Source organism: Pseudonaja textilis, chromosome 4 (assembly GCF_049901715.1).
Source record: "Pseudonaja textilis isolate UNSWEBS1 chromosome 4, rPseTex1.2, whole genome shotgun sequence".
NCBI classification, from domain to species: domain Eukaryota; kingdom Metazoa; phylum Chordata; class Lepidosauria; order Squamata; family Elapidae; genus Pseudonaja; species Pseudonaja textilis.
In genome coordinates, this window is record NC_141993.1 from 165,645 (window position 1) to 178,781 (window position 13,137).

The 13,137-nt window shown below is 37.4% G+C and overlaps 1 protein-coding gene across 1 annotated transcript; it reads left to right on the forward strand.

Annotated features, from left to right (window-relative positions):
• Positions 1-1,760: 1,760 nt before the first annotated feature.
• Positions 1,761-11,961, forward strand: DNAJC12 (DnaJ heat shock protein family (Hsp40) member C12). Its single transcript, XM_026714566.2, has 5 exons — positions 1,761-1,989; positions 3,687-3,765; positions 8,869-9,008; positions 10,135-10,333; positions 10,460-11,961. Exons 1-5 carry the CDS (start codon positions 1,912-1,914, stop codon positions 10,543-10,545), a joined length of 582 nt encoding a protein of 193 aa, XP_026570351.1. The 5' UTR covers positions 1,761-1,911; the 3' UTR covers positions 10,546-11,961.
• The last annotated feature ends 1,176 nt before the right edge of the window (positions 11,962-13,137 follow it).

Consider the following 13,137-nt stretch of genomic DNA (forward strand, 5'->3'; position numbering starts at 1 on the left):
TTCCCAAGGGCTGTTTAAAAACTAATAAATCTCCTAATTCCTAAATAATAATAATAATAATAGTAGTAGTAGTAGTAGTAGTAATAATAGTAATAGTAACAACTATTGAGAACATCAGGTTGAGAAGGTTCTGGAGAATGAAAAAGTCAAGATCTTGTGGGACTTCAGAAATCAGACTGACAGGCACTAGGCCCACAGCACACCTGACATTGCAATACCTGGTGATGCATGAATTGAAGACACGCAGCAAGAAAAAAACCACCAAGTATCGGGACTTACAAATTGAAGTTGAGCGACTTTGGAAAAAGAAATCATGTGTTATCCCAATTGTATTCAGAGCCCTTGGACCAATACCTAAAGGGCTAACTTGCTATTTGGAAATTCTGAATTTATCAGATTTGAATACCCTGGTTCTACAAAAAAACCACCCTACTTGGAACATTATATCCTCCGATGCTACCTTAACAGTTCCTAGGTCCTTGGTTAGGACTTGGTTAGGACTCGAGCTGTTGAGCTACCAACCATCCCTGGGAATCTCACTAAATATATAATAATAATAATAATAATAATAATAATAATAATAATAATAATAATAATAATAATAATAACAACAACAACAACAACAACAACAACAACAACAACAACAATCTATTAAATATAATAATTATTAGAGTAGAAATTTATTGAAAATTCCTTCTATCCAGGACATAGCATATAATATAAGCAATAGATTGGGAGCATCATGGCAACGTTTCAACGAGGTCCCACTCGCCATATTCAGGCTGGTGCTTTCGACTTCGTGCTTCTGCAACTACATAACTCACTGAATGTTATGCATGTCAAGCTATTATTGTGTTAATGGACCACTTTGGTTTCATATGAGTGTTTGTAGCAAAATACAAAGTTTATGCACTCTGGCCAGTTTATAATCAAATGTATTGAATGCACAATGAATGAGTCTTTTTTTATCATTGATTTATCTTCCTCCTTTCATTATCTGAATTATTTGTACCCATTTAACTCCTACACAATTAGTTAATTCCATTTATTCATTGACTTAACGGTGATTAAATTGGACTGCCTCAGGGCTCTCTCTTTATGTTAGGTGAATTTATTATAAAGGCTACATAAATGGGAATCAAGTAATGGGGTTCATACTGAGTTATGGTTCCTTTACTTGTAGTTTATTGAATAAATCACCACAGGCTTGGTCCCTGCCACACGCAGTGTCTTAAATGATAGGTTACAGTTCACAAATCTGTGCTCTGGTGCTCTATGTGAACCAAGTCATTATCTCTTGGAACAATTCTTGTATATCTAATAGCGCAGTCAAAAACATGTCAAAATGGAGAGAGCCTACCTGGAAAATAAGAAATATTAAATTACAGAAGCTTTTGCAACCAAGTGTGAATTACTGAATTCTGAAATACTGAAGAAAATCAAGGACAAGTTCAATTTCTTATTGTCTTAATAATAAATGCCTTCTATATTTATTTTAGTAACTTTAATTGCAATGCATCATTGAAAAGAGTACTTTATTCAATTACATATATGTCACATAAAATACATAATCATTCATATATACATAAAATCAACTCTGAAGAATCCCACCTCCACTCACTGAAAGATCTTGGAAATAGCTGGATTACTTTTAACATGACATGGAAAACTACCTCTCCCATGAAGCTTTGCAGCTGCAGTTTGTCCTTTGTTTCCACCAATAAAAGCAGGCTTATTCATGGGAGTAACTCCAGAGTCTCGGGTGTCATTTGTTCTGTGTATAAAGCCAACTGTAGTTGAGCTTTAGCATCATTGTTACATCTGTGGATTCTCGTGTAAATATTTTAAATAAACCTTGGCTGTTTTAGGCTCCCTGTTTCTTAGTACTGAGAAAGCAGAGTGTGTAAAAAAATGGATGCAATATTCAGCTGCAGACTGGAGGATATGGAAGATTATTATAGCTTGCTGGGATGTGATGAATTATCTACAGTAAGATAATTTTTAAATTTATATATTCTCTTACCACCTTTGTCAATTGGTTGAATTTGAACTGTGTATAAGAAGAGTGTTGACTTTTTTTTCATTTTTCTATAATGTTCTCAAACCTGTACCTATTATAGTAATCTGTTCAGTCCTTTAGCCATCTTCTCTAATACTGTTGGAAAAGTTTCTCTTGAATTCTGCATTCTACTACTGAGCAATGACCCTTTTTTGAGGTTGCCACTTACTGGAAATGGAAATACCTGTTTACTTGAATGAATGGCGTAATCTCTTGTAGTGAAAGTATGTGATTTTTGGAGTGGGAGTGTAGTAACCCGTAGTAGCACTTGTGTTGTGTTGCTTGTACTTTGTCCACTATTTATTTTATGATCCTGTAAAACCCTGAAGCTTTAATCAATATTGTTGATGAAAGTGGTTAAGAAGAATGTAATTTTAGTTACTCTAGTAAAAATATTTTTCAGTTGACTTAAACAGCAACTAGGTGTTATGAAAGATTTTGATTCTTATAACATGTGATCTCATCTATGGATTTTGAATTAAGGTTTCTAGATTTCCTGTTATGATAAAGGGGTAGCCAAAAAATTGCTTCTTTTATTGGCTTTTACCTGGTTATTTTTAATTTGCATCAAGAATCAATAATTGATGAGGTATTGATTTGTTTTTTATAAGTATAGAAAAGTATTTCAAATGTTTTCTAAATTCATTTATTTTTCAGGGGAAATATATATAATAGTTGATTTGGCCACAAAGAATGTTAAACTGAAACTGTGTGAATGACCTTACTTTCCACAAATACAGATTCTAATCAAATATCTAATTTTAGCTAGATTAATTTGCACAGGAGTATAATCAGGTTTTATAAGATAAGAAAATGTGGAAAATTTCTGAAAACAGAATTAATACAACGTACTTTTGTTATTTTCAGTATGACAATTTAAAATTCATATTAAAACTAATCAACTACAGTATAATGAAAGATTATAATATGTAATGTATGGGTTCACATTTTTAATATTACTTTTAAGTGGTGAACTGCTACTGCATACTTATTTTAGGCAGCACATTTTTAAACTGGCAATTCTAATCTTCACTCAAACCTTTGAGTTAAAATGAAGAGTATGTCCATATTTTACTAGGGAGTGAAGATTTTAGCTCTAGTTTTTAGCATAGAAATAACTCTTTTAGTCCTCAACTTAATGCTCTCTAGTCTGTTGGGAGTGGAGGTTTTGAGAATTGTAAATTCTATTCATGGTTGTTAAGTAAGTCACTACAGTTTTTAAATGAATCATGTGGTCATGACTTTGCTTGTTGGAAGCTGGCTGGGAAGATTCAAATGCTGATAACCTGAATTTTGATCAGGGGATTGTGAGGATGCTGAGACTGTCGTAAGTACGAGGACCAATCCTAAGTTACTTTTTTCAGTGCTGTTGTAACATCGGTCACTATGTGATTGGTTGTAAATTGAAGACTACCTGTAAATAATTTTATAATCTTAAATAAATTTCTGTAGTCACAGAAGTCCATAATTTCACATATATAATGATATGCTAATATTTTACTTTCTCAGCCCTTCCCTTGCATGTGGTGAGGATGTGAGCGATTCTTAAAAGATGCTCAGAAAAAGAAAAACATTAAAAAGAAGTTGAACTCAACTTTCATGAATTGCTTTGGCTGTTTTTGCATAGGTTGAACAAATTGTTGCAGAGTTTAAAGTTAGAGCTCTTGAATGTCATCCGGACAAGCATCCTGGAAACCCTCAGGCTGGTATGTCTTTCTCTTTTTCTTTCTGTAAACCATCCTGAGGTGAAAGTGGATGCTCTTGGGCAAAGCAAGCATCCTCAGTAGCACCCAGTGAATCAGAAAGAGGGAATGATATTCAAATGTGTAATTTCCTCATCATGCAAATTTGGGTATCCTATCTAAAATAAAGTTAGTCGCCTTGTTGGTCAGCTTTGCAAGTGTTCAAATCTTAGATCCTGCTAGGCTATGACGTAGTCTATTTATTTATCTGATCCCCTTCCTTGAGGTTCTGGGTAGAATATCTAATCATGATGACTAGGGACATGACTCTGTTTGGATCTGGATTAATGCAAGGGTACCAATATTAGGCAAAGGAGCCCTTTCCCGCATGCACTTAACCACAGCACAAATGCAGCTTAGTTTTGTGGCTTTCATCTAATCCTGAGGCTGTGACTCCTTAATTATATAATTTGTCCGACCCCAGCCATATGCACCCATTTCTTTGGAGGTGTTGTGGTTTGCTGGCAGCCGGTGCAGACGGCAGTGGAGTCAGACAGTGAGGAAGAAAGGGAAACAGTCAGGGAGTCTGGAGAGGACTTGGACGAGGGTCCCATGTTCGATGCAGAGAAGGGGCCAGGACCATCTGGGAGTGGGGTGCTGCCTTCAGAGTCTGGCAGCAGCGAGGAAGAGGACCTAGGGGAGCCTGTTCCCAATGCACGTGTGTGCAGAGCTGCGAGAAGGCGAGAGCAGCTGAAGCAGAAGGGGCGATTCAGGAGTAAGGCTGGGAGGTGATTGCCCCTCCCATAAGGGATAAAAGTCAGACCTCAATGACGAACCCGTTGCAGGAAGCAAAGCAGTTCAATTAGATTCCGAGCCCTTCTTCAAGCTCTTTGTACTCTGGTGGTTTTTTCTGATACTTTGGGTGGGTTCTGTTATAATTACTTTGGAGACTTCTGTTTTTGGCCGTATTCCCCAGCACTGACAAGCATGGGCTTATCTTGGGGAACTCTTTATAATTAGTTCTGGCTGGAGATGAAAGTAATTCCCAGTGTTGCATTAAAATAAGTTTTGCTTTTCAAGAAGTTTGTGTTTCAGTACGTTTGATGAAGCCTTGGTCAGAACAGGAGGGAGGTTAGGGGACTAGCGTGGTTAGAAACAGAGCCAACGGAGGCAAGATCAGCAACAGAGAAAGCACATTTTCTGTTAGTATACTTTTCAGCTGACTCAAGGCTGGCTGGCGTGCACTTGAGATACACTGGTGTGATTTTGTTGGCATCACCTAGTGCCTAATTGCTGATATATGCAAAGGAGTTCCTCTTCCTGCCTGTTTATTGACATAAAAGCTTGTGAAGGGGGCTATTTTCAGCAGTGAAACTATTACATGCCTGCTGTCAATTGATCCCAAGTGAATCACACATCTTGAGCCCCCAGGGAAGTCCACTGCAACACTATAAACAGCCTATCCTTCTCATTAATCTCAATTTCTTTCAAAGCTATTCCTCTCTTTTAAAAAAATAATTGTTTCTCCATTAACACAAATCAATGCAGATGCACAAGATAGTCTCAAAGGTCCTTTTCTTCTTCAAAAAGGCAACTGGACTGTGGATGTGTGGATAAATAAGAGCTAGGGAAAACACTGCATATTAATTAAAATGAGTGCTTCTTCCAAAAAAACCCACCCCATTAAATAATTTACGATTCCTGTGTATGTCACAAAATTTGCGTCACTAAAAAGAAAAGCTACCACATTTCTTTTGTCTGCATTGCTTCCTGTACAAGAGCTTTCAGCCTGCAAAATATAAGAAGCAATTTAATTGGAAAAGCAATCTCTACAATGTTTGTATTTGTCAGCCCTTGTTAGCATTTGAATTGCATGTATTTCCAAACAAATATCCATTTTAGTAAACCTGCATAAATGAAGATCATTGTCGGTGCCACAGAACAGAAAGGTGACTCATAGCTAAAACACATATTTTTTCATAATCTTTAGAGATGCTGTTTCTGTTATCAGGAGGAGGACTAGGAGAGAGAAAATACAAAGAGCTCACCCCCATAATGCAAACCAGCAGATTGGTAATTTGTTACTCGACCTTGGCCTCTTGAAGATGGATGGACTTCAAAGCTGGCTGGGGAATTCTGGGAATTGAAATCCACCCATCTTCAAGAGGTCAAGGTTGAGAAACACCTGTGTAATAGATGTCATTAAAGTACTAGAGGAGGACATCTGGGTTGTCTCCAGGTGGGTGGGGCCACAGGTTCTCCAGCTAAGCATAGGAGATGGCTATTGAATCATATGATGACCCTTTAGCTGTTCCAGTGCTTCTGTGGGAATTAACTTTTTATCTTCTGTAATCTGACACAAACATTGGAGATTTTGTTTTTGGGAGGGGTTTTTTTTTAGCCATTTGAAATCTTTAAATTCAGCTATTCTGTCCACCCCATTGAGCTTTTGTGGCTTGGATTACAACAAAGTCCAGGCATTGTTTTCTTAAATAATAAATGCATGGAGGGATTTGACATGCAATATGTTGATTATGTGCATGCTGAATTTTGGTCTTCCCTGCACCTACATGCTTTTACCACACAAGCAGGTGAGAAAATCTGAGGTAGTCTTGAAGTCTCTGAAGATTCTCAGTCATCCAGGTCATAGTTGTCTCAAAGGTGCTTCTTCCTTCAAAAGGCACCTGAACCTATCCTCCCATCCCCCTACCATCTGGCCTCAACTGTCAGTACCTATCTATCTATCATTCCATTTCCACTCCCCCATCAGAACTGATGAAGCTTCTTGAATGAGAAACGAAACGTTTTCTTTTTCCTCAAAGAAAAAAAAGTTGCCTTTTAAAGAAAAAGCACTTTTGAGACTGAGTTTGTGAATCTGCATTGAGCACTTCCCTTTGTAGTTTCCACCATTTTTAAATAAATCAACCTAAGCTTTCCATTGATCTCTATTCAAACAGGTCTATTATTAGAAGTGGTTGCTTCAAAGTGGCTACAAGATGTTAATGGAGAAACCTGTGGTCCACGCTGTCTGTCAGAGAGAGTAAAGGCTCTTGTCACCTTGCTGGGGCAATAAGCAATAAATTTCCACTGAAATTGTTTAGTTAAATATGACATAGGGGAGGTTTTGTTTTCTTCTTTATCCCAGGCAGAAAAGTTGTCATGGGTGGATCTTGCCTGGGCAAGAATCTTGCAACATCTTGTGGCAAACTATTTTCCAAAGAGTCTAAGATGCTTAGTATAGTGAGTTTTATTTCATCATAAACATGCAGAAAGTTTTGCTGCAGGCTCAGAAGCTTTGCGTTTAAAGCAATAGAAAGACAACTGGCAACCTTGCTTTCTGTATGGTACGCGCCTTGGTTTTGATACATCCCTTTGCTAAAAATAACCATTAGATAAGAATGTGTATACATGCATAGTCTTCATGGAGGAAATGACTGTCGGCAGCTGCTACTAATGCTGACGTATATTCAGTTCAGAGATTCCGTACTCTGTATGCTAATTATGAGGGATCACAAAGAACAGTTATTTCCCTGATCTGTTTACTGACTTTCCAGAGAAAACTACCTGGCAATGATAGGAACAGATTGCTGGATTAAAGGCATTACCAAAGGTGGCATCCAATCTCTCCTCCTTTCCCCTGGTGTTTTTGGGCATTTTAGATAACACAAGAACTTGGCTCCTTCTACAGTTGATTCTGCATTACATTTATATTCCATCTTTCTTTTACACAACTCAAGGCAATGAATATAATACCTCTTTCTGCCTATTTTCTCTACAAGAACACCCCTGTGAGGAAGCTGGGCTGAGAAATAGTAACTGGCCCAAAGTTACCCAGCCTGATTTTGGGACCTAAGAGAGGCCTAGAATTCATAGTCACCTGCTTGTTAGCCCATCACCTGAACCACCACACACCAGACTGAAACTCTTTAAGTGTTATGAAACCAAAAGAGAATGATTTATCTTCTCTGATGGTGCAAAAGAATACCCAGCAAGATTCTAGGCTGGGGTGAGCAATTAATTTTTCCAGTGAGCCACATGAGGAGCTGGGATTGTTGTAGAGGACTGAACCAGTTGGGTTGTGAAGATGTGTAGGCGTGTACGCATGGACACACATATGTAAGTTGGGGGAAAAAAAGCAGTCATCTTCAAAGTAAAAGTAATCCATGAGGGACAAACAGGGACAATCCAAAGGGTCAGATATGGCCCTGGGGTCTAGGCTAATGGGCAGGCATGAGGTTAGGACTCCACCTGAATAACAGGGACCTTGGAGATCTTTTAGTCCAATGCCCTGCTCAAGCAGGATATCCTATACCATTCCAATCTCTTATTGAAAACCTCCAATGATGGAACAGCCAATACTTCTGGGTTGAGTGAGTTTTGCTTGGAGCTGAAGGTCCCCTTGAGAATACCCTAGTAGAAGTAACCACTAATGCATCTTCCAAATATTCTTACTCTTCTAAATAATATGCAGAAGGAAAAATAATTCTGTTTTAAATTGCAAATATGTCATTGGTGACAGCTTTATAAGCATGAGTTCTTTGCATTTCAGTCAGGACTGAGTATCTGTTGTCTTTTGAAAAAATAATAATTTATTAAACTTGTATCCCACCTGACCGTGTCTGTTGTAGAGACATTGAAGATTGAGAAAGCAAGTTTCATTTTATCTATTTATATTTACTTGTATTCCACATTTATTATTTTTATGAATAACTCAAGGCAGTGAATAGTACACATTTCCTCCTCCTATTTTCCCCACAACAACAACCCTGTGAGGTGGGTTGGGCTGAGAGAAAGTGACTGGCCCAAAGAAACCCAACTGGTTTCATACCTAAGGCATTTTATTGTTGTTATGTGCATGTAGGTGGGCATAATATAATAAGTCAAAAGCAGTATGCCACTGATCAGAACAGGGATGTCCAACCTTGGCAACTTTTAAGATCTGTGGATTTCAATTCCCAGAATTCCCATGCTGGCTGGGGTATTCTGGGAATTGAAGTCCACAAGTCTTAAAGTTGCCAAAGTTGGACACCCCTGAATGAGACTCTTACAAAAAATGAATCTAATGATATGCTAGAAAAGGTTATGAATGCTGTCCTCCATAAAATGTCCTTTTGTTTCTGTTTATAGTGGAGAATTTTCAGAAGTTGCAACATGCAAAAGAGATTCTTTCTAATGAAGACAGCCGAGCCCGTTATGACTACTGGCGAAGGAGCAAAATTGCTATCCCATTCCAGCAGTGGGAAGCCCTGAGCAACTCAATGAAAACAGTTAGTTTTTCCTTGTGCAGCCACATATCTCGGAGAAATGAACCGTTATATCCATTTGTGGGCGGGAAAGCTAGGTGGCAGCGTTATGGGTATTTTTTGTTCTCTACTGCTCTGCGAACTGTACTCGATCCCCTTAGTCTTCCTGGTACAACTCGAGAAGCTGATTATCACGTCTAATATCTTACATGGCATAGGATCAGGTTATTTGTGGAAACCCTTGCTTCCATGGATATCTGCCTGTCCCATATGCCCAACAAGAAGAACATGCTCTGTGTCCCCTCCTTGACATAATGTCCTGCCTTCTTGGTGGTGGCCCCTGCCTTTTGGAACTTCTCTCTGACATACAGTTGGCCCTGATCCTGCAGATGTGTTAGAAAGGTGGTCTAGAGCTGTCTTTATCTAGAGGCCTTTGGGTCAGGATGATTTTCAATATGAGGAGTTATAGTGTATCTCACTCTGGTCAACATTTTATTTTAAAATGGGTCCATTGACTTTGTGACAAACTTGAGGCAAAACTGTCCTGTGATAGTAAAAATATTTCTTCCCTCTATGTGAAAACAAAGAACAACTTTTCCTTAGTTAAGCTCTGTTTGAAAATTGCGACAACCACTATCATTACCATTATCACTACCATTATCTCTACCACGAGGAATTGATTTGGTCAAGTAAATAAAATAATTTATTAAGGATTCTCTTGAGCATTTATTTATAGTTCTTTATCTACAAACATACACAAACGCGCACAATATTCATTCCTCAAAGTACCACTGGAAATTACCAATATCATCATTACCCAATATCATTATTAATATCATCGTTTATTTTAATCATTGACTAACAACATAAACATTCAACACTAAAATAAAGTCACCCTAGTGTGTCAATTGTCAAATATACATAAAGCCATCCCAGTCTGTCCATTGTCAAATCTACATACAGTGCTATAAGAATAACTAAAATTTAAGGTGCTGGCAGAGATATGAACAGATACAATACCATTAAGTTAATCTACAATAGTATCCTGAAACTTTTCTGCTCATTCACTGTGTATGAATGTGCTTGTTTTGTGCTAGATCTTTATTTTGGCAACTAAATTACATTTTAAAAAAGTTTTTTCTTGTTCTAGTCAATGCATTGGGCTGTCAGAGATAAAAAAGAGCCAATGTTGGATGCCCCTGATTCAAATTGTAATGACAAGGTGGCTGATAATTTTTCACTGAAGACAGAAATCAAGAGGGATGATTTATTCAACGATAAGAAGGAAATGGAGGATTTTCAAATCTTTGATGGGAAACCGATGTCACCAAAAAGCCCAGATTCGCCAGGTAAATCTGCACATTCTACAATGTAGACCACATACAAATTGTAATTGTATGCACAGATCCTCTTAACTATAGCACTATTTCTAGTCTTATAAATAATTCACTTTCTTTTCATTACATGATTTTCAGATCCAAATTGCTGGCACCTCCGCTTCCGTTGGTCAGGTGACACTCCATCTGAACTTTTGCGGAAATTTAGAAATTATGAAATATGAAGCAGAACATCAAATATGTATGAAGGATGAACCGTGTTCAATGTGGTTTTCATTGTTTCCGTATTTTTGCATATGTTTATTATAGAGTGGCTACTTACATGTATATATATTTTATGTTAGGAATGTGCCTACTTTGTGAAATGGTTCAAAAGAGTGCTTCAGAACATGCTTCAGAATGTATGCAAGGAAACCATGCAGCTGTCCATCTTTTTTTCAGGTGAACTAGAGAAAAGCTCTTTTAAAACTTGCATTTAGAATTGGATTCTTAAAGCAGCAGCGGCATTTTGGATGTATGCCTGAAGGAAAAAAAAAGCAGGTTGCTGGAATGACTATCAGAGAGGTGCTGTGTTTATGCAAAGTTTGAAGCACCACTTTTTGAAATTTGTGTGGCTTCAGAAATATGTATCACTTGTGCAGTTATGTATAGTGTTTTAAATTTTGTAATATTATTTTTATATAAATTATAATGTAAAACACTGTAGTTTCTGAACTAGATTTATTCATTGCATGGATAATATGTTGGTGCATTTAGTTCTGTTTCCAAAAACTGTATCCGTAAGCAAACCTGTTTCCTATAACTGTGGAAACATTAAGAAACTTATCTGCAGTCACTTTAACATTCTTTATTTCTAACTTCTTTTTCCAGCTATATTCCATCCTATGGAAATGAATTCACAGATTGTAGCGGTTCAACTGTGTCATTCCCATCTCCTAAAAGCCTACTTATAATGTCTTCTTTTTCTTGCTATATCCTGTTGCTTGCGAAACCTTCCAAATTATATTGGTAATACTATCTCCATTTCCGCCTTTTCTAAGAAACATTTCATCTAATTCTTTTCATCCTTCACCCCAGCAAAATTGTATATTATCTTGCTATTCTTAATATTCAGGGTCAAAATACACACCATGTTAGAGTTACGTATATTTTTACTACACGTAAAAATAGCTACAAACTTGAGGTTCTCCAGTGCTAATCAGGGCTTTGCCACATTGACTATAGTATACAGAATAATAAGGTTGGAAAGGAGGTTTTCTAATCCATCCCCTGCTGAAGCAGCAGTTCCTATCCATTTTAGACAAATGGCTGTTCATTCTCTTAAAAACTTCCAGTGATGGAGCACCCACAACTTCTGAAAATGGAAATGAATGGAATGAAATGAAAATGGACAAAGAGGCTAATGAATCTCCTGCTCCTCGTGGTGATTTTAATAAAAAGAGAATTAATGCTGAAAGCTTTGCTGCTGAACATATTTTTGTGTAATGTGACATTTTCCTTTCTTCTGTCCCTTGGTTTTCTCTCACTGCTAACATTTAGTAAATAATTTATGAATGTGACTTGCCTTTAAAAAAATAATGATACCTTGTAAATATTATGTATTTGGATGTCACTAAATAAATATCATATAAACAAAAGTATATCCTACTTCAGAAACTGAAGAATTATTAATGTTGTACAGAATCAACTCTGAGTTTTAGTTGAAGTTTATATAAGTTTCAGTTGAATGCACTTTATTCTTCCATGGATGTTCATGTTGTATATTGTTCAGTCTCCAATAAACTGGTTGTTGAAATTATTCAGGCAGCAAGGTGGACATCTTAATCAGTTTAGAACCATGACATGGGGAAAGAAGAAGCTACACTTTTTGCAAAATGCAAATGTCAGGGTTTTGAGGGGGTAATAGAAGATCTTCTTTTAAGTGAGGAAAAGAATATCATTACTTGCTGAGGAGACTGAATCAACTTTGTGACTCTTGTAATCACTGGCAATCGCCCAGGGTTGAAATTCAACCACCTCAGCCCACCTCAGAAGAGGTGGTAGGGACGATTTGAATCGTTAAAAATTCACCCCTGGTTGCTATTACTATTATACCAAGTACACCAAGCCAGTCCACAGCCATGCCCATACAGCCGGTAGGGAAAAAGTTTGAATTTAACCCCTGCAATCACCCTGAACACATCACTGTAGGCCTGTGTCATTCCTGTGGATGGTGCTTGTCCTACAAGTTCTCAAATGGGATAGACCTGTATTTAAATACGAATCTATGATCTGATGAAAAACTGAGTACACTTCTATAACGTGCAGCTGAATAAGAACTCATTTCATCTTTAGTCTTCATGCCTGCCAGTATTTCTCAGTATCACTGATCAAAATAAGGTCCTTGCTTAATTCTACCTAACAGGTGGCAGCATCTACTTTGCCCATCTCAGAAACTAAGCCGGGTTGGATGTGGTTAGTATTTGAATGGAAAATCAAGTACCTTGACTTGGAATATTATTTTAAAAATATTTTGGAAGACAATGGCTGTTGACCTCTGTATTGCTTCTAAGAAACATACATGCTCATAAAATATCCCAGCCAGAGTTCATGAAAGCATTCTTTCAGTCAAAGAAAAATAATTGGTGGGTGAAATAAAAGCATTTTCTATATAGTTGGGGACTTTGGAAGAGCTTCCTATGAGAGTTATTAAACACTCATAAGCTCTTCATTAGTGTTTCCTTCCCAAATTAGCATTGTATAAACCCTACCCTAGAGCTACCAGACAATTGCCTCCTGGAGTTATGGGTGCTCCATCCCTAGAGGTTTTCAAGAAA

Excerpts from the sequence above, each read along its gene's own strand:
- DNAJC12 (XM_026714566.2), top strand. The coding sequence starts at position 1,912 with ATGGATGCAATATTCAGCTGCAGACTGGAGGATATGGAAGATTATTAT. Across the intron at positions 1,990-3,686 it reads GATGTGATGAATTATCTACA|GTTGAACAAATTGTTGCAGA; the intron begins GTAAGATAATTT and ends GTTTTTGCATAG. Across the intron at positions 9,009-10,134 it reads TGAGCAACTCAATGAAAACA|TCAATGCATTGGGCTGTCAG; the intron begins GTTAGTTTTTCC and ends TTCTTGTTCTAG.